The sequence below is a fragment of the Falco cherrug genome, chromosome 1 (genome assembly GCF_023634085.1).
Source record: "Falco cherrug isolate bFalChe1 chromosome 1, bFalChe1.pri, whole genome shotgun sequence".
Lineage (NCBI taxonomy): Eukaryota > Metazoa > Chordata > Aves > Falconiformes > Falconidae > Falco > Falco cherrug.
Genome location: NC_073697.1, coordinates 41,261,038 through 41,288,567, shown reverse-complemented (window position 1 = coordinate 41,288,567; position 27,530 = coordinate 41,261,038). Strand labels below are relative to the sequence as shown.

The window sequence follows — 27,530 nt, the reverse complement described above, 5'->3', positions numbered from 1 at the left end:
GAGGTCTTGGCATGGGAGGGAACGGGAATTAGCTCATGGTGGGTTCCTACCACTGCAGCTGGCTCCAGGCCATGCCTGGCATCTCCACCTGGGTTTTGTCTTCCCCAGTGTGTCCTCACCTGGAACAGGCTTAGGAGCCTGTGGTGTAGGCTTGGGGGCAATTCAGTCACCTACATGAAGCTGGGAGGTCTTGGACGTTGGTGGTGGGACCAATGGGAAGTCTGTGTCTGTTCTAATCAGCTCTGGGACATCCTCGATGGCTCCAGGCACATCCATGGGGATCTGAGCTATGGACCGGGGTGAGACCTCAAACCCAGACGTCTTGCCCAGCCCTATGGCAACCAGCATGGCCTCATGATGCTTGTTCTCAAGTGCTTGAAGAACCCGAGTAGCCCTTGTGCCCTGGGAAAGCAGGGCTGGGGAACATCCCATCTGGACACGGACACGTGCCACATCCTACTCTGCTCCTGGCAGCCTCCACCTCTCCACTCCTGCTCCAACATACCGGACTGCTCTCCATCCTGTGGGACGGGAGCCACGAGGAAGCTCTCGACTGGAGGGTTCTGGTATGCCCAAGGTGCAGCCACCTTGCAGTTCCCCAGCCCGGCTGCAGGTCCCTCCCAACGCCGCCCCCCCTCCCCCGCCATGAGTCTTGCTGCTTCTCCTTCCCCCAACACAATTAGACAAGCTGCACAGTCAGGTTTTTAAAATGGGGCTTTCTCCATTTTATTTTGCCCAATAAAAATCCTTCACAGTCAGGTAGAGATAGGAGAATGAGAGATACGTATACATATAGATCTTCATATATATTTATATATATACATACCTCTGTACAGATATATATATATATATAGTCACTGTAGAAAATCGCAAAGGCAGTAGCTCTTCACATCTTGATAACCCATGGAAACATACAACAGACTAGCAGTACGTTGGGAAGTGTGGGACAGTTTTAACAAGAATTTGGGAAACGGATACACCTTTGCTGTACAAAAATCCCAGAATGCTGCGTTTTATCTCTTTCTTTTTCAGCCTCTTGTCTTTAAATACACCAGAGGCAAAGTCAAGACAACGGTGTTTGGAAGTGACCGGTGGACAGGAGAGACACCCAGCTTTATGGAGTTCTTTTTTTAATACTTTATTTTTTAAGCGTGTGTGTATATATATATATTTATTTATATATATATGTATATATTTTTTTATTATTTTTAAAATTTTTCTTCTTTTTTTTTGCAAAGTCTTATTAAACGCCGTTCGGAGAACCAGCAACAGTCAACGCAGAAACAAAAACAGTAACAGAGTCGAGTTCAGAACACTTCTGGTTTGAATTCACAGTAAGAGCAGAGAGAGACTGAGGCATTGAAAAACGAACGAGAGGAAAGAAAGCACAAGGCTGGGGCTGAATTTACAGTTGGGGAGGTCCACAACGTTGGACGAAGGGTCTAATGCAGAGGTCCTACACACAGACACAGCCTGCAGCTTGCCCTCGCCCGGTGGTGTAGCGGCAGCAGAGAGCTCTGGCCGCTGCTCCGCAGGGCTGTTATTGCTGGTGAAATCAGACAGCAGGCTTGCTCGGGGGCACTGGCTGGCCCAACCTGACGTTCTCCCCTGGGGGAGCTGGGTTTGCGGGGGACACCTATTGATCTGCTGGAAAACAGACGCACAAGACAGGTGACTAAGCGATGTGCATCAATTTAGGATGAGGAAACCCTCGCAAGCGTACTGCCCGGTGCAAGACAAAGACCAAGAGGAATTCCTCTTGGCTCACAGCATTTACCAGGTCCGAGTGAGTGCAAACGAAGACACCTTGGAGGAGCTCCAGCCCTGGGCTGGGCACTGCGGGGACACCGCTGCGTGGAAAGGGACTGCATAGACACATTGGTCGGTTGTGCAGCATTTTTTTGCACCGGTGGTAGGACGTTTTGGCACCGGTGGCGGAGCTCTGCCCATGCACGTTTTGTCCCCTTTCAGCCACTGGAAGGGAACCCACGTGCCACCCGTGGGGAAAAGGGGACCTTCTACTCCAAGAAGGCTCCTAGGACAGTCTGGCTTACCGGAACGGCAGAGCCCACCCATGTCATGGTCTCCCACTGGTGTGTGGCTGTCACCAAATGTGACTCTGTGAGCTCAGTCACCCCATGGGACCCGGCGGCTCCCACGTGTGTGAGCTGATGGAGAAGACCTGCTGCAGGGACCCAGTAACAGTCATAGGATGGGCACCAGAGGGGGATGGACCACACCTCCTGGGGACCCAGACTGCTGGACATCGGCAGCTCTGGGCTCTCCAGACAAATGGGGACCACCTAGCTCAAACCATTGGTGGTTAGTGGGAGCCAGACTGGCCTTTGCCTCCCTTTCCAAAGGAGGAGAGCCTAGGGCTGGAGCTATAAAGGTATGCAAGGGAACATTGGCTTGCCTGTAGGTATCAGAGTTGGGAATAGTCCCTTTTAACTCTCTCTAGAAAAACCTATTGCTTTGTGACAGAAAGCAGAGACTTTCTGCCTGAGAAAACAGATCTGTAAAAGAGCCATGAAAACACAGCCCTGTGTGCTATAGCTTGTCCCAGGCTCCAGACCTGACATTATCCCCTTCATTGGGAGTATCAGGGAGGAGGCTTATCCTGAAAATGCAGAAGCTCATTTCTGGTGTTGCTGGCAGTTGCACTGCCAGCATAGAACATCCTATCGGGAAGCCAACATCTGCAAACAGCTGGATGTGATCCCACCCCCTCAATACACTGGGGACCATGTGGCATGGGCGCTGCGTACCCCTACAGACCAGGGATGCTCGTACACGCCTCACCCCACTGTCTTTCCAGAGGGTGGAAGGACCGGGGAGGCCCCAGAGCTGGCTGGGTGTGGTGCTGCCATGGTGTGAAGCCCCATGCAATGGTGGCAAGTGATTGCAAGCCACAGGGATGTCCTTCACCGAGAAGCAAGGTTGCTCTTGGAGGTAAAGCTGATCTAGCTGACATGGGAATGATGGATGGAAGAGGTGAGGATCAGTAGCCTAGAAAGCTCCTCTGAGGGCAACATCAGGGCACGCCACTCTCAGGGGCAGCTTTGGGTTTCAGTTCTGGCTTGTTCAGATGTATCTGGGAGAGTATTGGGAGAGGCGCTGACTGTTCCTGGGACAATGGGTGATGATCCAAAAGGAGGCAGGAGAATCTGGAGAGCTGGGGCAGAGGAGGAACAGGGCACAGGCAACACAATGAGCAGATTTTTAGCAAGGGGGCTTGATGAAAAGTAACTCTATAAAGTGGCTTTCAAGGCTTAGGCTGAAGGGTTGGGTTAAAGTAACGGCAAGTTGGACCTGCTCCCATCCAGGACAGGAGTGAGGACTGGCACTGCATGTCAGCAGGCTCTCATGGTCTTGGCAGGAATGGAGTGGAGAAGGCTGAGCAGAGCTGGGGAGCAGAGGCGTGGTGAAAAGGCATGTGCCCAGGGCCAGCTGAGAACCCATCCACAGGAGCACTGTGGGCGGAGGAGCACAGATCTCCCACTGACCCATGCTCCACTTGCCAAGGCTGGGACCAGGTTCAGGAGGCTTCATGGAGCTAAGGTGGGCAGAGATGCCTTCAGCAGGAGAAGCAAAGCCCATGGTGCCTTCAGCTCAGAAGATGGTTCCCTGGTAAGGAGGGTGCTGAGGACACCCTGGGGTGAGCTGGGGAGAGGATATCAAGGGGGCAGCCAGCAGGACCACCAGCTCTCAGGATACACATTCTCCTGGCCAGTTCACACTGAGCCAGAACAAACCCTTGACTGGACCCTGTTGCAACACCTGTTGCTAAACTAGAGGAGACCTGTTGCCCTGAAGACAAGTGTAATGGCTTGGCATGCATCCTCTTTTATCCCCAGGAAAAAAGGGGAATTGCATCCATCCTGCCTCGTGGGAACAGCTGCCGGTCCACACTCTCCCTGGGCAGTGTGGGGAGCTAGTTGGCACGGCTATGGAGGATGCTGGTGTAACCAACTGGGGACAATCGGCTCACCCAGGAACTCCTTTCCATCCTGTCCTATCTAGCACAAGAGAGGCCCCTCATGGACCTGCAAACATTCCCAAGTGGGACACAGGGAAATCCAAGCCCTCTCCTGTCCCCTGCCAGCTCTCGTTCCTCTTTTCCGGCCTGCACCAGCCTCATCCCTCCCCAGGAAAACCGGGAGGCAGCTCCAAGCACGCAGTCCAGTGCCCTTCGGAGATCTTTGGTCATGTTGCTCATGAGCTCGCTGTCTTGAGCAAGCTATAAAGTGCCACTGCAGGGGTGGGGTGGGGTGGTCCTTTCCATGGGCAGAGCTCATGGGCAGCAGGGCTCTGTCTGCAAGGGATTTTGGTGCAACACGAGGATGGGCAGAGGTGACTTCAGCCTTAACCAGGGGACAATTGCAAATCCTAGTGCAGGATGTCAGCGAGCAGCAAAGCAGGACAGAGTGACACCAGGCAGCTCTCTTGGAGTCAATCCCAAGTGGACTGCCTTCCTGGGAGGTGCTGAGCCCCCCCCCGCCCCCATTTTCACTGCAGCCAGCAAAAGCTCAGGGGGTGCTCAGCACCCTCCGAGTAGCACTCAGCACTCAAACACAGTATTGGCTGCTCCTGTTGATCCCGCTTACCAATATAGAAGCCCCAGAGATTTCTTGTCTGCTCATTTAATCTTTGTATCTGCAGAGCTGGGCTGTTATTTACATCCAAGTACACTTGTCTCCATATAACGTAGCAGCGTAGGAGCAACAATTTGATTCCTATCTTGAGTGTGGAAACCCGGAGGTGATCTGCCTCCGGCACGATGCCAATGACAGCAGGAACAGTGCAGCCGTCTGCCACAAGGCAGTGGCAGAAGCTAAGTGGGACTGTGTGAAGCACAACAACGTGCAATGGTTGCAGTGTTCACCCTCAGGGCGAGACAGGAGTGTTGGCTGTCTGAGGGGAAGTAGCCCAGGAGGGTCAGCATCTTACAGTGACATCAACATGATGGTGGAGCAGAGCAGCCCTACTCACAGCCAGTGGTAAGAGGGGGCTGCTTAGACCTTCCCTGGCACCAGGATAGCCTGCTTAGCCCAGATCCTCATGGATGGGAATTGCTGGAGCTGACCAGTGTCCTGTTTGCTCATATAATGGCCATGTGGATATGCCTGGAGCATGACTCAGTTGCTCGCACGTGGGTGATGTGCCACTAGAGGTGCTCCAGGTCTTCCCACCACTGGCCTGGGTCTCCTATAGGTCTTGGGTCGTGCTGGCCAGCCCCATGTATCAGGTACCCCAGGGCATCTCTGTCTCTGGACCTCATGTGTGGGCAACTGACCTGAGACCCTCGTGACCACAGCTTTTGCTGTTGGCCAATGGCAAGTTAGAGATGACTTGTTTCAGGAGAGACACTAACCACGTGCAAAAATGTTGAGGGTGGTACTTGGAGAATTACATGGGAGCCAGTATGTCACACTGAATCCCATCAGCTCCAGAGCTGGTTGAGCAAAGATGGAGGAGATGGCTGGGTTACAGTCAAGCCCAAACTCTGTGTTGAGTTTCATGGGATAGAAATATTTTATCAGCCCTGCCTGAGCCTCTAAAAGACATGATGTCAGTCTCCTTGGCCGTTCCTGGGATATGTCGTCAAAACACTAGTCTAGCACCCCTTGTATATCTTGCTCCAAGACTAAGACCCCAGGGCCTCAATGCACACCTAGCTTGTGATGGAAGACCTCATCCTGTCAGTGGGTAAAAGATCTGGGAAGAGCTAGGTGAGCTCCCATCTGGGCCAGGTCTGAGCACAAATGACAGGAACCCAGGTGTCCCACTATCATTTTTCTCCACCTCTGCTAAGCAAAGAACAGTCACCTCTGAGAAAGACTGGTTACCACCATGTGGCCACACAGTGCTCACACATGGGAGAGGACATGATGGGGAGGAGTCCATCCACCTTAGTTGTAGGGAGGATTCCTGTTCTTCAGGCAGGTGCCCCAGCCAAACTACCATGAATGCTTCCTGAAGAACAGGAATCCTGCATGGCAGTTTGGCTGGGGCATTTTCCAAAACCATCTGTATTTTATGTCACCGTAGTAGCACAGGGAGTTGGTTTCTGCAGGACAGCTGAGTGCTTGGGGGATGGGATGCTGGGTGAATCACAAGAAAGAGAACACCCCCATCAGTGACACAGTGTCTTAACGGGTGTCTGCAAGGCTCTCTGTCATCCAGGGAATGGCCACAATCGGGGTTGCTCAGGTCTGGATCAAAATTGTAGATTAAAGTGGTGCAGTGAAGAAGAAGGTGAAGCAAGTGTACCTTTCCTCCTCCAAGGTGGAAAATCTCTCCTTGCCACTCCTGCTCCATCCCATATTGCTCTGCAGTCCCTGATGGATGCACTGTGAGGCCATTAAGTCCCTGGGTGATCGAGCACTCTCCAGCAGTCAGACAAACCCATATGCTTCTGGCTTTCACTGGGTCCATCAAGATACACTCATTCCTTGCACCACTGCAAAAAAAGATCTAGAAAAAAGATAACAGAACATACTCAGCATGCTGGAGGGCTTGTCTGACTGCTGCGGGTATGTGGGGAGGGCAGACAAGCCCCTGCTTCTCCTGCCTGTGGATTAGCAAGGAGTTCTGCTGAGAAGGTGTCCCTCAGGGTGATGCTGGTGTCTGTTCCTCTTGAGCGTTAATACAGCGGGGAATTGTGCACACCACAGCAACAACAGATCCTTGAAACTTAATCCCTGTGGGTGTTCTTGAACCACTGGCTGACACGCTGGTTCTGCTATGGTTGGTGGGAAACCAACCTCAACATCAGTGGGGCCAGGAGGAGCACAGGTAGAAGTGACCTTGCAGGTTATTACACCTATGGTGTGGTGAGGGCACTTGCTGTTGGGTTTGCTTTTCATGCGGTGGCCTCAAAACTAGCATGCAACCATCTGAGTCTAAGCCTCTTGCAATTTCTCTATGCTTTGCCCTTTTGCCCAAGGGCTGCAAAACCCTTCACAAGCACAGCTGCACCACAGCTGCTTTGGGAAGGAAGACAACGTGCGTTTGTCTGATGTAGAAATAGAAGCACAGAAAGCTGAGATGACTCAAGACACCAGATCTCCAAGCCTGACATTGTGGGATGTTTGACTCCATCTTGAAGGCCCAGTGTGTGAAATGGACAAAGCTCTAGGACTTGCCTGGCCGAGTGTAAGCTTGCGTGGAGCATGTGTGTGTCTCCCTTGGCATGGTGAAGTCTGCTGCTGGGTGGCACCCGCAGGCAGCTGCACTCTGTCCTCGGTGGGGTGTGCAGGCTGATGTCCAAGAGCACTGGGAGCATCTGCAGGATCCATAGTGGGACTCTTCTCCACACCCTTCAGGGGTCAAAGCTGACCTAGTCCCCCTTTCTATGGCTGGTCCTGAGAGAGGGGCTTAACCTGAGCTGCCCTGGTGTTTTCCAGACTCATAGGTTGTGTCCTCCTCCAGCTCCAAAGGCACAGGCAGAAGAGATGGGAAAAGCCAGGTACCGTCAACTGGGATCTTGAAATGCCCTGGTCCATTGCACATCTGCATCTGTGCACATCTCATGCACATTCAGCTCTAGGGATCGCTGCCAGCCACCAACAGTTCCTGCCTCTTAATTCTGAATTTGGCTGGAGGTTGGTGGGACTAACAGAGGTCTCCTCTCTTCTGTTCAGCCTCTGCTCCATCTGAAGCTCACCACCATGTTTGTTCCCAACTTGAAGGTCAGACCTGGTGATGGAGAGGGGGAGCTTTTGGGGAAGGGAACATGGGAAATGTGTAGCTTTGGGGCTTTTGTTTGGAAGGTCTTCATCCCTTCAACACCCTAAGGTTCTTCCTTGCTGGCCGAAGTCTCCCTGGAGTCACCTCACATACATTCCCAGACATCTCAGTGCTAATTCTAACTTTCTTCTTCTAGCTGCTCCCCAGAACAAAGAGCCAAAATTCCCACTTGTGTTGATCCTTTGGCCACTGCCCAGGCAGTGGAAACCCCACTTTGCAACATTTTTTTCCTCTTTACTGTGAATCACAGTAAAAAAGTGTCCATGAAAGGGAGAATCCAGCCCACTTTGCCCACCTTTTCAAGCTGAATGCTGGTTTTTGCTGCCTGCACCGTTCTCGGTGACTGTGCATGTAGGATCTGATTATTATTCTTCCAGGGCATAAGCACTTGCATGATCTTAAGTGTTTTCCCTCCTGATGACTGCTATTATGCTCAGAGTTAGTAGCTGAATATTTTCTTAAGCTAAGCCTGCGTTATCTCTGTCCCTGGAATACGTGATTCCATGTGGGATTGCTATGGGTGCAGTTTGCAATGGCTGTACTGAAGGCTGATGCTCCCCCTGTTGCAACCTAGCTGTAACGCTGATGTGTGCTCACTGCAACTCCTGAGTGAGGCTCTGATGCCGTTTTTTAAGTAGACTCTGGCCTACTTAAAGTAGTCTCTGGGGGAGTGTACCAAAGCATCTCTCCTTTGGGAATGGGGTAGCACAATTGCCCCCCTCTGCTGGGGCAAACTGCTAAAGTTTCAGTTTGCATAAACATCCCACAGGTTTGGAGCCTTCCCCAAACCTTGATTTTATTGACTTTGGGAAGTGCGAGGGCTCTTGGAAAGGGAAACTAGCTTGGATTTGCAAGTTATTTTCTTGCTGTAGCCAGCTTGAGTATATGGTAGGAATAGGGGGACCAAGGCAGAGGTGGGAGGGTATTTCTACTCCCAATGTTGGTCACAACCCAGGAGAGGAGTGGAACTGTGGAAGGAAACCACAACAAAATGAAAACACAGCATATGTTAAGCTCTGCTGAGCCTCCAAAGAGGCTCCTGCTGGGCCATCATTCCTTGTTGGTTTGCGTTACCAGGACAGGATCCTCCTGCTCCTGAAGGATTTCCTAACCTCTCACAACCATGGTAGCCATGGGCTGGCAAGAGGGAGTCATCTGGTAGAGATATGTCTGGTTTCACTGAAATCAGTGGCCAACCTCTCACTGACTTCACTAAGACCACTGTCTAGACAGGATACTTGATACAGAGCAGTGAGTTTGCTCATGATCCCGAGAGCTTTGCTCCATTAGCCAATGTGGCTAAAAATGCCCTGAAAAAAAACCTGCCACTTTGAACTGTTTTGCTGCACATAAATGCTTGGAAAACCAAAGAAACCAAATACAACCCTCCAAAACAACCAACCAAAGAGGGGTGAATTGTAGGAGAGAGGATGGCAGCCTCTAGCGGAGTAACAGTCACGGCAGATTACAAAAGAGCCAACAGACCCTCACCAGCTGTACTAGGGAAAAAAACAGAAGAGATGTTGCATTATTGATAGAAAACTAACGCACATCCACAGTTATTTTACCTACGGAGCACAGAAGTATAGAGTAAGGGTGATGGAGCTTGGTGGGAGCAGACTCACACCACTCCTACGGTAGTGTATTATCCTTCGAAAGATCACTGGCTTGAGTAGGTAGTACATGCACAGCAATAAAAATGTTATGTTGTATTGTGTTGGTCCCACCTCAGATCTCGGTGGACTCTATTCGCTCAAGTCTGGAGGGAGTCCATGGTTTTTTCTCCTCGGTGTGCGGGGGGCTGGTGGCCTTCGTGTTCATCTCGTTCACCTTGTGCTCCAGGAGCTGGTTCTTCTGATACATCTCCACGTAGTTCAGTTGCAGCTGCTTCTGGTACTTGATGACCTTCTCCTTTTCTTCTTGCCATGTGCGCCGTTCTTCCTCGAAGTCCATCACCTGCTGCTCCCGCTGCTGCCGCTCCAGCTTCAGCTCCGTCTGGAGCCGCTCCACCTCCTTCCGCAGTGTGTTGACGCTGTCTTCACTCTGCCGCTGCATCTTGGCTTCGTCGCTCTCACAGGCCAGTGGGTCCCGCAGCTTCTCACCAAGGTCCCCACCAAAAGGTCCTGGAGGTCCCATGCTGGCAAGTGTTCGCTTCAGGCCAGAGACCTCCAGCTCACAGTGGTTCAGTTTTTCTCTCAGCACTTGGACCTCGCTCATCTTCCGCTGCAGCTCACTCTCACAGATCTCCAGGTTGACACTCTTGGAGCTGTAGGAGTCCTTCAGGGTGAGGATCTGCTCCTCCTTCTCCCGTAGGAAGTTCTTACCTTCCTTGAGCTGTGTCCGCAGCCCCACGATCTCATTCAGCTTCTGGGAGACATCTGCTTGGGAGTCCTTCAGCTGCTGCTTGAGCAGAGAGATCTCACCGGCCTTCTGACACACCTGCAGGGAGAGCATTTGTGAGGCAGGAGGAAGGCAGTGAGGAGCCACCACTGCTGCTTGTCTCCTGCACTGCCCGTGAAACCTCTGTGTGGCCTTGCGTTGGCAGGAGGCTCAGGGAACCCAACAGCACTGCCAGGGTCTGAGTTCCAGCCTTCACCAGGACCCAGACTGTGCCAAAGACCTAGAGGCTGTCACCGCATTTGTTGGGGAGAGTTGGTGATTCTTCCTGGCTCTTAAGAACCTGGTACTGTTCCCACCTGGAACTGACCAAACAGTTAAGCTAAGCGCTGTGGTCCTCCCCAGTGGTGAGCGGGCACTGATGCTTCCCTCCCAGCTTCCCTCACCCTGCTGCCCTTCGTCTTACTCACCTAACCACAAGCCTGTGGTGCTTGACCTCAAACCCTCTCCTCTCAGCAGTTTTCCCACTGACCTCAATGGCATCTGGATCTTGAACAAGCCTGAGACAGAAACATCTCAGACCCAGAGGCCACCCAGGCTCTCCCTGCGCTCTGGGAGTGTAGGACAGGATGCAGAGACAGTAGATATTACTTACTTGTCCTATGACTCTTTCCCTCCCAAAGACTCCTAAAGAGCTCAGTTAACTAAATTTTAGGGTTTGCTTCACTGGGGCCATACAGGCACTGGTAGCTATTTAATTCTTTGGGGCAGGGCTGGAAGAAGGGCAGCCCCTCTGCCAAAGATCAAGGAGAGAGCTGTGACCCACCCTTGCTGAAATGGGACTGCCACACACCGTCCTTGGGCACCGGAGCTTTAGGTTTCATCCTGACTGGCTTGTGTCACCTGTGTGGCAGGGTACACAAGCCCTGTGGAAATACCCTCGCTGCAGCGTATATTTGCATTACATAGGTGTCACCATTCAATATGACATTCCTCTGCACCTGCGTAGTCCACCAAAGGTTACAGTTGCACAGATAGTGGTGGGTGTTGAAAGTGAACCATAAAACAACCTCATTTTCCCATGAACTCCATGGTTTTCAGGGCTCTGCACTGGCAGATCTGATCTGTCTACTGTGGACGACTGCAGAGACAGAAAGTCCCTACCTGTGCTAGTAGGAGTCTGGGCTGGGGAGTGGCACCAAGGTACTACCAGTCATCAGAGAGGACAGGTGTAATTAAAAATAGTGTTGATAGCAGGCATGTCCAAAGCAGGCTGTCCTGTCCTCCTGAAGCTCCTGTCTCCTGTCACATGTGAAATGCTTGGCCTTTCCTCCCTCCTGCGGTGCCTGCAAGGTCCCTTGCTGCTTCAGTCCAGTTGGGTCAATGCTTCTCAGACAAACTCTCCTCTCCATTGCCTTCATTGCAGCCTCCACCTTTCTCTGCTATAGAGGGCTTGCCTGGTGCGTAATGTTGAGTAAGACCTCAAAGCTCAGCTATGGGGATAGCCTAGTGCTTACTACAAATGGCTAAAGAGCTAGTACCCACAGCCTCCTGCTGCTACCTACTGGTAGGAGCTTTCCCTGGCGCTGACAGCCATGGTGGTTCCCCATGCAGACCTAACTGAGAGTACCCTCACCCACACCAGCACTTGTCTGCAGCCAATGCAGGACTGTGTCGTGCTGGTTTAGCTGTAGTTAGAGTGGTGTAGTTACTCCCTGGCTAACAACTGGCACAGCTTACTGAGAGTGCTCTTCACGGGCTAGCTCTTCCCAAAAGGCAGAGAAATGCATGATGAAGAACAGCTTGCAAAGGAATTGACTTACAGATTAAAACACTTAAATTTAGGTCTCTACTTGGGTGCTGTGGAGATCTAGGCAATAGAGTCCATGGAGCCTGGAGGCCAAGTCAATGAGTCAACAAGTGTAGGTGTCAACAGTTTTTAGGTTTCTTGATCCATAAGCTGAAACCCTATTTTTACATCAGTATCACTGATGCAGACAGAAGTATAGCAGTGAAGCAAATAACCAGAAGCCCATCTGCAGTTTTACTGGTGCAAAATCAGGGAATATTCCAGACCTAACTTGCTGGAAGACACAAAAGACCTGGGCAGAGCAGCTGGCCAAGGAGACATCATGTGGGACAATACAGCCAGCTTGTTCTGGGATGTAACTTGCAGAGATTTTACAGCAAGCCTCTCTTAAGCTCTTCTAAACATCTGCAAATAGCACATTTCAGAACCTAATTAATCCCAGCTTCATTGACTTTCCATCAGGATTAGCAGAATCGGGCCTTCCTGATTCTAGAGCTACATTTTCCCTCTGCACTCTTAATAAACTTAAAGTTTCTAGCCAGTCCATGGAAGGATTAAAATTCTTCCCATAATCAAGCTGAAAAAAAAATATGTTAGCACTGGCTATACAAACAGACTTTGATAAAATGTTCTAAAAATAGAAACAGCAGAAAAAAAGTATGTAAGACTCAAAAGGAGAACTAGAAAGAGGCCTTTCAGCCTTTTAAGAGAGATAAATTTATTAACAACTGAAAACAGCGTGTTACAATGGAAAGCATGAGGTAAACTTGGCCATCGGTATAATTCTTAGCTCACTTGCTTTATATCTTAAGTAAAAAAATTATAAATTAAATATTTGAAAAGCGGTTTCAAGGTTTGCCCAAACACAGATGTTAGAAGAATTTAATTAAAATAGACTTAAGCCCATTTTTGGTAGGCACTAATACTTGTATGGAAAGATTTGTGTTCTCTGAAACTGGATTCACGTATCACAGGTTGGAGTGACCAGACTGTGAAGCCAAATTATTAACCGGCACAGGAGGTGTGCACAAGAAGTTGTGCTCATTTTAATTTAATTGAAAACTACAGGCTTGGGGCACAGACAAATGAAGAGGTGACTGAAGTGCCATCTGTTACCCAGAGGCCACCAACCCATAGCCACTGCCTGGGGAGTCCGCTTAGGGAAAACGGGAGGTGCTTCGGGTTACCGGAGCCCTCACTGAAAACCTCACTCAAGGTCTTCTACGACAAGGCTCTTACCTCCCACTTGGTCTCTTCAATCTTCGGGAGAAACTCAGCCTGCTCCTTCTTAAAAGCCACAAATTTCTTCTCTAGCTCTTCTCGTTGCTGGAGGAGTTGTCCCATGTCATCCTGGAGTTTTTTTTTCTCCTGCTGGAGCTTGAAGATTTGGAGCTGCAAGGCCTGTTGAGCCCGCTGTGCCTTTTTGGAGACCTGCTGCAATTTGTTGGCATAGTTTTGCCTCAGGTCCTCCATCTCCCTCTCCCAGATCTTCTGCTTCTCCTCAAAGACTTGGAAGATGGCTGCCTCACTTTTGTCCAAGTTCCTTCGCATTTGGAGGACCTCCTGCTCCTTCTCCCACAGCCGGTCTTCCAGGTCTTGGATGATGTCATCTGTTGAAGGCGAGTGGAAAGGCATAGTTTCGTTTAGATGGTTCAGTCTGTTGAACGAAGAGGTGCTCTTGCTCGAAGACCGCCCGCTGTCTGAGGTAGATATCCCATTGTATCCCACGATGTTCTTGTCCACGTAGGTCGTACCGATGCGGTTGATGTGGCTCGTGGAGGCGCTCATTGGACCCACATGCTGGCTATAGCCTGTCCCATACGTGGGCAGGCTCGTTAACGAGTTACGGCCTGAATCCGAAAGGCCCCCCACTTGGTTTGTAGTCCTGTTAAGGCTGCTCTTGTCGAGTCCACTTTTGGGTGCGGACGGGCTATTGCTGTTGGCATGGTTCAAGCTCTTTCTGTTCTCTGTCACCCCGTTGCTCTGCGGTGGGCAGAGGTTCTGCATGGAATGGAAGTTTTTAGGAACTACTGGTTTAAAGGCTGAGGGTCTAACTAAGGGCTCATTGCTCTGCAAAAGGAAAAAGGACCACACATCAAACATAGCAGGAAGCTTGTTAACAACACACAAAAGAGACACATCGGCACAGGATGGGGCTGATGGAGCTAAGATGTCTTGGGCTAGCTCCGTATTTCTCAACCTTTTTACACCCTGGGCCACCTGGGATTTTACATGAGGGACCTGTGGTCACTCATAGGGCAACACTTTGTCTTCCCTTGCCCCAGCTGAAAAAAAAAAATATTTCTTGACTCACTCTAAAGCTCTGTGATTTTTTCCTAGGATGCTCCTTGGGTTCTCAGGAAGGAGGGTCACCACTTGCCTACCAGACCTGATTGAAACAACTTTTTGATTTTGACAGATTATATTTTGAAGGACTTCTAGCCTTGAGGGTGCATTGCCCTTTTGCTGAAAACTGAATTGAACTCTTGGATTAGCAGCCATTTTGCCCCAGGAGCATCACGTTTCCCTCCTGCCAGCAGTGATCTCTCCCTTGTGTGGACATCATGTCCTGCTAATGCTCAGACAGGAGTAGGTAGGAGCTGTGACCCCAGCAGCAACACCGGGCAGGGAACATGTTGAAGCTGCTCTTCATTTGAATGTGTTTTCTGTGGGCATAAGCCATGCTGGGGGGAGAATGGACCACAGCTGTAAAGGATTTAGAAAGGGTTTTAAATCCTTGTGCATTCCTTGTGCATTCCTTGTGCAGAAACAAAATTTTCCTCAAAATGGGATTGAGTCTCCCCTACTGCAGGTTAGGTTTCAGGTGAGAATTATCCCAGAGGAAGCTGCTTGGTGTTAGCAAAGATGTTTGGAAAATGCCTTCCAGGAGCAACAGAATAAGCCCTGGTGAGCAGGCAAGGTTGGAAACCAAAAACCTGGTGCCTGGCTTGCAGGACTGAGATGGACTACAGGGGCTGGCAGATTAACAATCCAGGAGAAAAGGCCACAAAATGCTGCAGAAATAATACTGTGCAAGGCAGTCCCCAGGACACAAATTACAGAAGCCACTGGAGCAGAGCTTCAGGCTGTATAAAGCACTGCTGGCTCTGGGGCTCTGCTCCTCCAGGTCTGGGAGCTGTTTGCTCCCCAAAGCCCATATGAGCCCCGAGGACTGGGCTTGGGTGGGCGATAACGCTTACAGGGGTAGTTCTCAAACCTTGTCAACTTGTCCTTCACAAGGGGCACTGGTGATTTGAATGGATGCTTATAGATGTTTTCAGGCAACAGCTTTTGGTGGCGGTGGGCTGTTGGAGATTGCCTATAAGTGGCACAAAGCGTAAGGGTGGGACTCAGATGCTGGACCTACTGAAATTGAGCTGACTCCAGCTCCCTCCCCATCAGTCAGGGAGGTAGGCACAGCATCTTGGGGAGGCTGGAATAGCCAGTGACTTAAATACAGGCTTAAATGAGCTGGAAACTTAGCTGTGGAAGACTTGAGATCGTGCTCCCTCAGAAAGTAGTAAGAATTACATTGTCTGTACATAAAAACGATGCCATCTACTTAGTAAGAATGAGACTATCTGTCAGGATTGTACCGTTGCCCAAGGCTTCCTGGTCTGTGTTGTTAGAGATGTGCCATGGTCATCAAGCTGCTCCAGGAGGTGGGGATTCTCACCTGGTCTAGTTTGCCGGAGATTGGCAATATCTTTGGTGGGTTACTGGGCTCTCGGTATTGGGGAGGAGGCGGCATGTTCTTCTCATTGTTGGTGGTCACGTTCCCGCAGATGTCCATCTTCATCTTCTCACTCTTGCGCAGGTCACCGTTGATGTAGAGGGAATTGGAGACCTTCTCTGACTTGTACGTCTTCTCTTCACCAGAGTAGCGGTTGGAGATCTCCCGCGTGGAATACCCATTGCGAGACCCCTCTGTCTGCCGACTGCTGCTCTGTGTCCGGGTCCCCACGCTCTTCATGGCGAACTCTTGGTCATTGGCCACTCCGCTGCCTACACTCCCCATGGTGCTCTGGGAGATGGGCTGGGATGGCCGGGGAGCAAAACTGTGGAAGTTTTCTGGGCTGGGGTAAGTTGGGTCACTAAGAACGGGCAGCGTCTCTAGCGTGGCCATGGCAGTGTAGAGGTGGGGTGGAGGCACAGGTCAGTGGCACTAGGAGAAGGAGGAAAAGGAAAAGACTGTTAAAGACATGTCTTGTATCTACTATACCCTTTGGAGGCTGGCATCATGCAGAGATGAGCAATTCTCTGGGCTGGGTGGTGCAAGGACAGAAGCTGTCATGACTCAGTACATGGTATGGAGCAGATGATGGGGCTGTCCTCCTCTCCGTGAACCCTTGGAGGAGCAGCGTGCACCCGTCCCCCAAACCTACTCACTGCTATGCAAAAGAGCTGCTCTTAAGCCTCTCAGTCCTCCTTGGGCGCTCCCAGAGGGTTGCATGGGTTTTAGGGGGCACAGCTCTACAGCATCTGTTGGAAATGGTCATGTAGTCCCCAGGTTTGAATTATTTCTGTCACTTTTCCCAGGTTTGAACAATTTGTGTGGCCATGGGAATGGAAGGTTTCCTCCAGCCCTGCTCCATCTGTAGGCTTATACACTATTGCTCCCTCCAGCGCATCCCTTGGGATGATTCAACAGGACTTTAAGCAACACACTTTCCATCACTTCCTTGGGAGTGTCATCCCATGAACTTGAGCTTTTAAAAAGATGCTTTTGTCCAGGAGGCATCCTAAATTGTCTTCTTTTTATTCCCCGCCCCCCGCTCCCTTTATTCCCCTACTCCATTTTAGTCTTCCTTAGGCTGTGCCATGGATTGGCCAAAACTAGGCAGTGGGAAGTGGATAACATGCAGCTAATGGTTTTAAAAGTTGTCTTTGACCTGGTAACAGACATTGAGACCACTCCTCACACATCTGGGTGCTCTTCCTCAGCTCCATCACCATCACAAACCCCAGTCCTGCCATTTCAGCTCTGGCTTCAGAGCTGCCCAGGCCTATTCACATCTGTGTTTGGGGGAAATTCTCCAACTACTCGTGGTTGCATTGGTGCTGAATTTATTACCAACTGAGGCAGTCAGGGTCCAGAGCTACTGGTGCTGAGACAGGTTTCACATGGGGACAATTTATTAGAACTTCCTAAAATGCTTTCTGAAAGTTCCAGCTGAAAATCAAACTGGTTTTGCCCCTCTTGGGCCCAGCAGCCATGGCTCTGGTCTGCACTGTGCTATGACCTCACCGAGGGTGACAAAGCCTCTGCAGTCATGCCCCAGCATAGACTGGGACTAGGGGGAAAAAAAATCCGACATAGATTTATTTCTCTCAACAGGATTTCTGTAGTTACAGAAGCCCATGGGTCTTCCCTGATGGGTGTACCCATAAAACATGAGCGCTGGCGAAGCTGCTCCATGTTGAACTGAGCTGGAGCAGATGGAGATCTTGCAGAGAGTGACAGCATTCCCCACGACTACCGTTCAGTCTGCTGAGGTGTTAACTCGATCCTCTGTAAGGCACTCAGCCCCACAAAGGTGTAAAACCTTATAAAGGAAAGGAAAGAAAAAGCACCACAACACTATTTTTTTTTTTGGTTGCCTCAGTGAATAATGGAGAATTTGAGCCCGTACCAGCTGAGGATCTCATCACCTGGGGGAAGGGAGAAGATGTGTGGCTGAGTTTGGGTGATTGCAATAAATCTTGGGGGCTCTGCGTTTGGGGAAAGACTCTCACAGCTCAGTTCAGTCACTGGTGCACAGGTGTCCAGGCCCCTGAGGGGGTCTGTATGTCCTCCCTGTACCACTCCAGAAAGGCTCAGGTCTTCCTGGAGTCCTGCCTTATCTCTGCCAGTCTGTGCAGGTGTCTCTGAGACCTTCAGACCGAGCACAGCTGAGCCAAGCCTGGAGGAGCATGTGGACAGCTGTGGACACGTAGCCAACCAGTGTCCACCCAACCCTACCAAGTCCATTGGGTTGGTCCCCATGGGCCAGAAATGATGTTTGTGTTTTGTTGGGTTTTTTTGTCCCATGAGCCCTCAGTTCCAAGTTTCCCAGGATAAAACATTCTGGCAGTGTGGGGACTAAAACAGGATTTGGGGGCAGGTTTCCCCCTGGATAAAAGAGAAAGAACAAAAATGATACCCTTTCGAAGAGAGAGGTTCAGTGATGAGGGGGACTCAAGCAGAGCCAGCAGGCAGGGGAGATGGAGAAAATCTCCATTTCAGTGGGGTTTTCCTCTTTTGGGGTAGGGATGTTAAATCAGCCCTCCCCAAGTAAAGCAGGAGAGCTGGGTTTATTTCCCTGGAGAGCTAGCTTAGGTCTAGAGCTCAGCTCTGATGTGGTGTCTCATGGGGTTTTGCTATTTGCACTAATAATGGGATGGGAAAAGAATTAAAAAGGTTAAAGCAAGTATGTGCTGCTTGACTTCACTTTTATTAAATCGTGTTTCTGGAGGCTTCTGCCAGGCATGTTAACTGTAGCCTCCTCCCTTTTTCCAGCACCCTGAGCTTTCTCATAGAAAGCTGCCCTGTATGAAATATGGTCCGAGTGTGGTGGGGCTGGTGGACAGATGTGACAAACTGCTGTGCTGGAGGAAGAGGATGCAGAGCTGATACCCATGGAGGGCTGGCAGAGCTCTTCTGGGGCAGAGCAGGGTATGGAGGTGGTCACAGCAGGAAGAAGTGCTTAAGAATGTGCTGTGGTGAAAGCCACCATCCCAGCTGAACTCCTGTTGAGGTGTGAAGGAGCCTCTGTGGTCTGAGACACACCAGATGGGCCCCATCATGGACAAGGGACAAGGCAGCTGGGAGGCAGAGGAGGAGGACATGCCTGGTGGTGTAACCTTCTCCACCCCCTTGCACATCACCCCACGCAAGGGTCCCCAGGGCCTTGCCCTGCTGAATGACCAGCAACGTGAAGCAATGGGCGTTGGGTGAACATCTTGTAGTCACTGCTGATGACCTTCCTGCAGCTTGCACCTTTGTCCCCCAACAGAGATGTCGCCATGTCACTCACGGGTTGAGGTCTAAAGACCAAGCAGCAAATGAGTATCCCACGAGCATCGCACGGAGTGGCTTGGGGACCCATAACAATCAAAACATGTAAATGTTTATCAGACATAAGCAACAAAACCTCCACCAGCAGAGAGAAGTGTCGAGGTCTGGTCACACATCCAGCATGTGACATTTGGACATGTCTCTCTCCAGTGCACTGAGCAGGACTCAAAGGCTCACAACCCCTTTGCACCCTAAAGGCACTTTCTGAAGAACACCCCCATAGACAGTTCTTTAGTGCATGACGACCAGGGATTAATTGAGGTGCCTGCTGGGCAGCTGGAGACTTGCTTGAGCTATGAAGCGATGAAGAGGGATGGAGAACACCCACCTGAAGCCACACTAAACCCATGATGCCTTTGCATTTTATTAATCAAAGGAAAACTTTTTGTTCTGTTAATTTAGGAATAACCTGCCTTTCAGTGACTTTGGGATCTTTATAGGCTGTGGAGTTTTTTTGTTTTTTTTTTTTAATGGGACAGCAGCTGCCATGGGAGGGCTGTGCTGGAAGGTTTCAGCTCCAGACAAGGGAAAGGCACCTCCATGCAGCACTTCTCAGCCTTGCTCAGCTGGTGGAGGAGAAATCCAGGTTATCTTTTCCTTGCTGGGTAAATTCCACAATGACATTTGCACATTTACATTGACTTTCTGAGAGCAGGATGAGGTCACCAGAAAGTCTGATCCTTTCAGGGAAAAAAAAAAAAAAAAAAAAAGCCAACATGACAAGCAGTATGAGCTAGGGAAGGCAAAGGCCCTGAGCTGGGTGAGAGCCACAGCCTGGGCAGAGTCGTGGCAACATCCTCCAAGGCACCTCAGAGGAAGGTGCCTGCTCAGCCCCATGGCATCTCCCTCAGTGGTCTTCACCAGCAGAGTATCACAGCCTTTCTCTGCCCTTGGGGACCCCCTGGCTCCCAGGTGGTGGTTTTCACATCAAGGAGGTTTCTGCTTAGGGCTGTGTCCCAAGCCCACTGGGATGCTGAGCCAGTGTTCCTGTTCAGTGCCAGCAACCCAAAACCAGGTGGGGGGGCTTCAGCTGCCTTCTTGGAATGTGAGATCAAAGCTGCGTCACAGGGGAAGACTCTGAAAATGGACCTTTTTCCATGGGCATTTTTTTTTCCTTTTAACTGGGAATGATCCAAGAAAATACTCTGAAAAAAATGCTTATTAGCTTATGTTTACTGTAAACCCGGGATCTGATAAACAGAACATACGGACAAGCATTACAAATATGTTAAGGAGATTCCAGAAGTGCCAACAGATCCCTGACAGTACAGATTTTTGCCAAAAAGGGCCATTTTTTCAAGCACAGCTCTTGCTTTTGTGTTTTCTGGTCAGCTCCTGTTCCCAGGCAGGTTTTACCTTGGTTGTTCCTCAGATGAACTGTGAAATCAAGTTTTGAGTACAGTGAGGTAAGGAATGACACTGCTGTGCTCCAGTGCAGAGCTGGAGGGTCATTTTTTCTCCTTCCAGGTTTGGAGGAATGCATGATTAAAAACTTCCCCAGGACATGTCTCCTCCTTAAATCTCATAACTGCCTCCCTCCCACAGGAGCACAAACTGCAGTTGGGTTTATAGGTGCTTCCCAATTAAAGAAACAAGGATGCTGAGTCTGACAGTCCATGAACACAGCGGGGCTGAAGGAAGCCAAACAGCTTGCCTTTACCAGTGTTTCATACCCATCTCCATCCTTTAGAAGGAAAGAGGAGTCACCTCCAAGCATGGCTGGGCTTGGAAGAAACCCCCGAGCCATGGCAGAAGGGCGAAAGTGGCTCCCCCTGCCCTGTGGTGGGGTGAGGAGGCCCCACACAGGCAGAAAACCAAGACAGGAGTTTTGAGCAACCCGCCAGCCACTGCCCATTCCAGATGTTTTTATCTTTCCAGATGTTACATCCCATCTGCCTTGGTGAGGATGCACCAGGACCACCTTGCACTTCATCCTCACCAGGCTCTCAAGAAGCCACCAGATCGATCCCACCTCCAGAGGAGGACTAGCTCTATCTAAATCACTCCCAAGTGACACCCACCCATCCATCCATCACAGCAGCCACCACCTCTGCAAGATGCTCAGCCCTTGCTGAACTCTGCCCTCGCTCCGGTTCCCCAGAGCCCCGTGGTTACAACAGGAACCCAAGTGAAGGGACTTTCTGCAGAGACAAAGGGCAAGGAAACCCTTCCAAAACAAACACTGAAATAATTTCCCATTTCCCAGCATTACTGTGTTAATAAAAGCTGAAAAGGGTTTCTTTGTCTGCCCAGATCAATTCAAAGCACCCTTCCTGGTCAGCATCTCCATGCCAGCACCTTACCTAGGAAAGGTGCTGTGTCTCATCGGTGCAACCAGCCTCCTCCCTGGCCAGGGACACTGGGACTTCACACAATGGTGCAGGCCCCACCATCTCTGTGTTGCACAACCTCCCTGTCCCATCCAGCTGCGGTGGCCCCTTGACCTTTCGCCCAGAAGCTCTGCCTTGGAGACAGCAGTATTTTTATGCCTGATGTAGAAAACCTAGGGTGAAATTTCCTTTTCCCCAGCTGTGGCTCTTCATGGCCAACTCTTACCAAGGTTTCCTACATGTCTACAGCTCCAGGAGATCCCTAGATGCTATTGTAAATAGAATATTCTGTAAAACAACTGCATCTTCACACTTGCTTTACCCAAATGAGTGAGCGAATGCCTTCCAGTTAAGCAGAAGAAAAATTGCTTTCAGATAAGCAGCTGAATAGTTAACTAAGCCTAGATTATGAAGGCCTGGCTCTGTTTCTGCCTGAGTAGGTTAATTGTTAACACTCTAGTAACAAAGGCCTTTGGGAGACATACCTAGGCACCGTGCCATGTGAGAAGGAAATCAATCACTGGTCTGGGCAGAGAAAACTCCAGCAAACAGCTCGAAAGCAAGGCAGTGCCTTGGCACACGCACCATCCCAGGCATGTGGTCCCAGCAGGACGGGCAGCAAAGGCATCTGAAGGTCAAAAATTCCACCCCCGACCAATTGCGGTAACAGGTGTGCCCATAACCTTCAATTGTCGGGTTTGTTTGCATCTGTTTTAACAAGCAAGCAATTACCAACACAATAAAAGCATGCCTTTTCTTTTTTCTTTCTTTTTTTTTTTTTTTTTTTTTTCAGTGGGACCTACACCTGCACTGTGTTTAGGGCTCTGGTGGCTCTTCGGTTTGTTGGCAGTGGTGCCAGAGGGTTGGTTCGGCTGGAGGAGAAAACTCATTGTGTCCTGGGGTGGTGGAGCAGGTTAGAAGTGGCTTAAAAGGGGTGGAAAAAAAAACCTGATCTGATCATTCAGCTTCTTCCAGAAAGGTGTATGGAGGGGGAAGAGAAGGCCAGTGATGGGTTAACAGTGCAAAGACAACAGACCTTGTAGGGAGCAAAACCACCTGGTCTGGCAAAGCATTAACAAGCCCTGGAGAAAAGCCACCACTGAAACCTGAGACCTGCAAATAACACTTGACCAATATAACCTTTGGAAGTGTTGGAGTCTGGGTCTCAGCAAAGCTACCAGCACCTCAGAGGTTGCTGCTGGGGTTGGTGTGGACATCCCTGTTCCCATGAGGCAGTTCCAGCAGTGATGGTGTGGTGGGAGCCCACCTCCTGCTCCCTACCTGGGCTGAGGAGGGTGGACATGGGCACTGGGGAGGACCTCTGCAGTGCTGGAGAAGTTCAGGTGGACCTGCCTCACTTTTCAGTGCTCCCATCTTGCCCTGCAAAATGCTGTTTGCCTTAGCTGTACCACCACGCACCTACGAGAAAGTTCTTGTCTTCCCACAATTAGTTTCAGGTGCAACTTGCAGTGCATCCCTGAGCAAACAGCCCTCCGCCTCTCCTTGCACGTCACGTCCTCCAAAACCACCATTTGGCTACTGCTCTGCCTCCTGTGTGTCACGGCCCATCACGTGTCACCTCCTTACAGCCATGCTGGACCCAAAACTGGCTGAGAGCACTTCTACCAGGGTGGATCCAAGAGGCAGGGGCACCACTGCTCCCCTCCCACCTGGCTCTAGTGAGGTGGCACCTCCTTTTTTCCTACACCCTTCCCAAGTTGCCTTGGTCTGAAGAAGGGAACAGAATGAGCTTTTCCTGCCTCTCACAGGCATTTTTTCCAGCCGTCAAGTAATTCTTGTGGCTCCTTTCTACACCTCTTACAGCTCCTTTCCCCCTACTCCGACATCCTGGCTTGGTGGCTGCCAGGTTTCCCTCCACCACTGAAATACGGCATGAAAACACTTGAACCTGTCTGTGAAAACATGCAAATCTCGGGTTGTTTAGCCATAAACTTTTTCCACAACCGAAAGCCAAACTATGTCAGATGAACAACTCCTGCTGCTTCCCTAGGATGCAGACCTCTCTCTTCCCCTTTATCCCTGTTGAAGGAGATGGGAGCTTTGTGATGAGGACCTTCCCTTGCTGCCCTGTTCCAGGCCAAAAAGCAAAATCGGGAACGCAGGCTGAAGGGTCAAAGAGTGCCAAGATCTTGTAGCCACCTTCAGAAGTTTTTCCTTCATTCCCTGCAAATGAGATGATTCCCATCATCTCATGCAAACCCCCTGGGGAACTGCAGGAATTGTGTCCCGTAATGAGTGTTGCACGAGTCCCTGTGGTAGGAGAGATCCTGGATGGATCTGCTGCTCATCAGCTCTCTCCATGGCCTGATCCAGCTCACAAATCTGGCAGAAAGTCAACCCAAACCAACAAATGGTTTGCTGCTGCATTAGCAGCTTCTAGCCGGTTCACTGGAGGAACAGGGTGGGCAGAAGAAAACCCCACCAGAAAGGGGTTTTGGAGATCTCAGCAAGGACCAGCTTCTGACTGCAGCCTGTCTGTAGCTCTGTCCCCAAGAACTGGGTGTCTAGCTAGAGGTGAGGAAGGCATGACTTCAGAAAGCAAAGCAACACCAAAGCCATCCTAGATACCTTCTCCCGGGAGCACCCTCCACGTGTTCTACCACATTCTCTTGCAGGCATACAAGTGCGGGAATCCGTCCTGAAGCTCTGAGCTACAATCCCAGCTTGGGAGTCCTGCTGAGGAACATCCAATTTGGGAAGATGGGCATCATCCTGTCCCTCTATGACTCCCCGCTTTCCAACGACACCTCTTCTCCCAGCGTCTCAGAGCACTGAGGGGTCCACACAGGGACCCGCAGCATCCTCTGGATAACTGGGCCCAGTTAAAAGCTGTCAGCCCTCCCAGTATGTGGCTGCTTCTGAGACATGAGGACCATGCTTTCCTTTTCTCTCCTGCAAATGTGGCAGCATCGGGGAGACGGGTGGCAGGATTCGGGGCAGGCAGGTCCCCGTTTTGGGGGCTGCACTTTCTTGGGCTGCTGTGGGGAATAAAAGCAAGCGGCTTAGAAACATTTCCTTTTCCTTTCCGCCTGCTAATGAGATAATTACAGCCTTTTGTATTCTGGGAAACTACTTTCTCATTATGGGGGCTGCATCAGCTATTTACATAATAAGGCTGAAACAAAAGAGATGAGATGAAAAGACCCAGGCGGCTCTTCAGGAAAGCCCCCGTTGAGCTGCTGAGGGAGAACAGGGATGATGGCTTTCTCCATCCCTGAGGTCCCTCTGCCGAGGTCTGGAGTGGGTGTGAGCACTTGGTCCAGGATGTCCCCCACATGGGATGCTCCTTGCTCTCAGCTGCAAGGCTCTGCAGGGTCCCCAGAACCAGCCTAATGTGCTCTCATAAACCAGCCATTGGGAATCCCTAATTTGGGAGGTCTGGCCATGGATCGAGACCCCATGTGTGGGTGGCAGGGAGAGCCTTGTCATCTGTCCTGATGCAGTCAGCATATTGTGAGGCTTGCAGTGACATCCTGGGACAAGTCCCACCACTTGAGGATATGCTGGGTACCAAACAGGCCCATCCCCTGTCCCATCTCCCATGTCCCAGTTTCCCCATACCCCCAGCTGTGGCTAAGGGACATGCTGAGTACCAGCCTGTCCCATCCCATGTCCCATGCCCCCATTCCTTCTTTCACTTTCTGGCAAAGGGACATGCTGGGTACCAAGCTGTCCCACCCCACATCCCGTGTCCCACCTCCCAGCTGGCATGGGGACACTGGGTACCAAACTGTCCCATCCCGTGTCCCAGTGCCCTGTCCTCCCAGCTGGCCAAGGGATACTCTGTACCAAATTGTCCCCGCCAGCCTGCCAACCCACCACCTCCCTTCCTCAATAAAGGCCCCATTGTTCCCCCCCCCCCCTCCTCCCTCCGCCCCCCAACAAAGCCTGAATAGTGCAGCCTGCTCCACCTTCCCTGGCTAATCCTCCGGGTTTGCTATCGGTTTTCCTCCTCAGCTGGTTGCTGTATTTAAGGGACATGCTCCACCACCACCCCTCCCCATCCCCCAGGAAGTGGCAGCAGGGGTAATCATGGCAAAGCACTGCTGAAACCTCTGCTGTGGAGCACATGGCCTTGGCTCCGTGCCCTCCTGCTTGTCCTTCCCTCTCCTCTCCCCAGGGATGCTCCTGGAACGGACACCCCCTGTGTATGTGCTACACCTGGGCTGTGCCTCTGTCACACTCAGTGACGCGGGACTGCCTGTCTGTTTTCACTGTGCTTTGCTGCAGCAGCCGTGCTCGTCCCCAGGAGGAGTGATGATGGTAAGGATGATGAAAAGCACTAGAGATTTATGTTGAGTCCACATCTATGGACCACACCACTGTCCCAGAGCATCCCTCTGCAAACACAAGGCTCGGGGAGCCCAGCAGCTACCTGGAAAGCCCTTACTGACAGCAAAAAAATCAATAAATCAATATGGGCATTACTATTGCTCATCCAGAACAAGCAGCTCTGCCTGTCCCAAATCCAATCCCACCAGAATTTCTAATCTCACGGTATTCCCAATTTTAATCCACATGATTTTCTGCCTCCAAAAGAGCAGACAAAGGTGTGGAATAAAAGGCCAAGCACGTGGCAGGCTGCATTAGTCTTGAGCTGCTCCAGTAAGGAGAGACATCAAAGTTACTGTGGAGGCTGCAGCGGGGTGGGCAAAGCCCCAGAGAAACCTCAGTGGGTGACATGGAGATGCAACATGGTGCTCTGTGATTTGTAAGGGGTCCCAAGGAGGTTTTACAGTCTCCAGCCTTAGAAGTTTTCAAGCCCTGAAGGGACCAAGCAGGGTCTGGCCTTGTGGCCAAGCCTACCTTGAGCAGCGAGGTGGCCTGGAGACCTGCCAAGGTCCCTTCCACCATGAATTATCCTGCCCTGGAAGATGGAGGTTTTGGCAAGCTGCCCCGGGGCTGTGCGCTGGTGTTGCCCTGGCCAGGGCAATGGGGCCATGTCTCTGGCATCGTCCTCATTCTCAGGGACATTGCCCCCCATCCCCTTTCCCCAGGCTGCTATCAGAGCCCTGGCACTGGATCCAGGCTAGCATCCTCCAGTATGCACCTGAGGGCAGATAGGAGGAATTTTCCACTACATGGGATGTCTGTCCCCCTCATCCCAAGGAGCAGAGTGCCAGTGAGACAGGATGGTTTCAAGCTCAGCCCAAACTGCCAACCCAAATCCTGTGTGTCCATCAGGAAGGGTTTGGACATGGTCTTCTCGGTCCCCTTGTGGCTGCCCCCAGAAGATGCTCAGCACCGGCTGTGGGCTGGTCATTGTTGACAACTGCTGCCCAGAAAACACCAGCTTTGGTGGCACAAGGAAAAATCCCTGAATTCACTCAGTGTAGGGAAAGGCCAGTTTGATGAAGCAGCCTTGGTGCTGGCTGTGGGGCTGAGGGTCTACGGTGCTCTGTGCTGCAGGCTGGACCTGTGTGCCTCAGTTTCCCCTCATTAAGGAGCTGCCTTATTTGGTAAGGTGGCTGGAGATGAGCTGCTGCCAGTTGAGCCTGTGGTGCTGCCTGATGCAGATTATTGCAGCAGGGTGTACAGGGGAGCTGCTGGCCCATTGCAGCATGCGAGCACAGTGCTGCTGTCCCCTAAAGCCCTGCAGCAGGGAGCTGCATCCCTTGCCTGGCACCCCAGCGTCTGTCTGAGCATCCTCATGTGGCCCCACAGCCCAAATCTCAGGATCCCAATGTGATCCCCAGCTACAGACACGCTCCTTGACCCCAAATGCCTCATGGTGGGAGCAGGAGGACACCTCTTGTCACAAGATCCCGCCCCTGCCCCCCCCTCCCCCCACCCCGATGTAGACCCCTGCCCTGGCCTGTGTGTTGCCAGGGGGAGGTTTGATCCTGCCCTTTGGGGTGAGCCATCACCCCTAGAGAGGTACCAAGCAGCCATCCCCACAGCCTCTGCCTGGCTCCACCATCCCCAGACCTTGCCCAAACCTCTGTCTCAGGAGGAAGGACAGCAGGTGAACCTGCCACCGGCCCCCAGCCACCGCCTATGCCACTGACTTGGCCGTGATTTATCATTAACTCACCCTGAGGAATTTCAAGGGCGCGGAGCCAGCCTGGGAAGTGCTTGCTATTCCCCGGACACTGCGCTCAGAGCAAGCCCCCACGGTGGCTCGCCCCCACAGTGGCTTATCCTCACCACTGGCTTTAGCACTGCTAACCAGAGTGGTGCCCCAAAACCCACTGTGGGGCAAGGTCCCGGTGCTGGTGCATGC

The 27,530-nt window shown here is 51.3% G+C and overlaps 1 protein-coding gene across 4 annotated transcripts in view; it reads right to left on the bottom strand.

Annotated features, from left to right (window-relative positions):
• Positions 1–696: 696 nt before the first annotated feature.
• LZTS3 (leucine zipper tumor suppressor family member 3) overlaps positions 697–27,530 on the bottom strand; it is a 55,975-nt gene continuing 29,141 nt past the window's right edge. For 3 of the 4 annotated variants that reach the window (XM_055712260.1, XM_027799964.2, XM_005435313.3), the window contains exons 2-4: positions 15,576–16,064; positions 13,139–13,969; positions 697–10,191 (exon numbers count right to left, since the gene is read on the bottom strand). In XM_055712260.1, coding sequence (XP_055568235.1) covers positions 9,481–10,191; positions 13,139–13,969; positions 15,576–16,025 — 1,992 coding nt within the window. In that variant the 5' untranslated portion in view covers positions 16,026–16,064 and the 3' untranslated portion in view covers positions 697–9,480. The remainder of the gene's footprint in view (positions 10,192–13,138; positions 13,970–15,575; positions 16,065–27,530) is intronic. The other variant, XM_027799965.2, reaches the window with a different exon arrangement.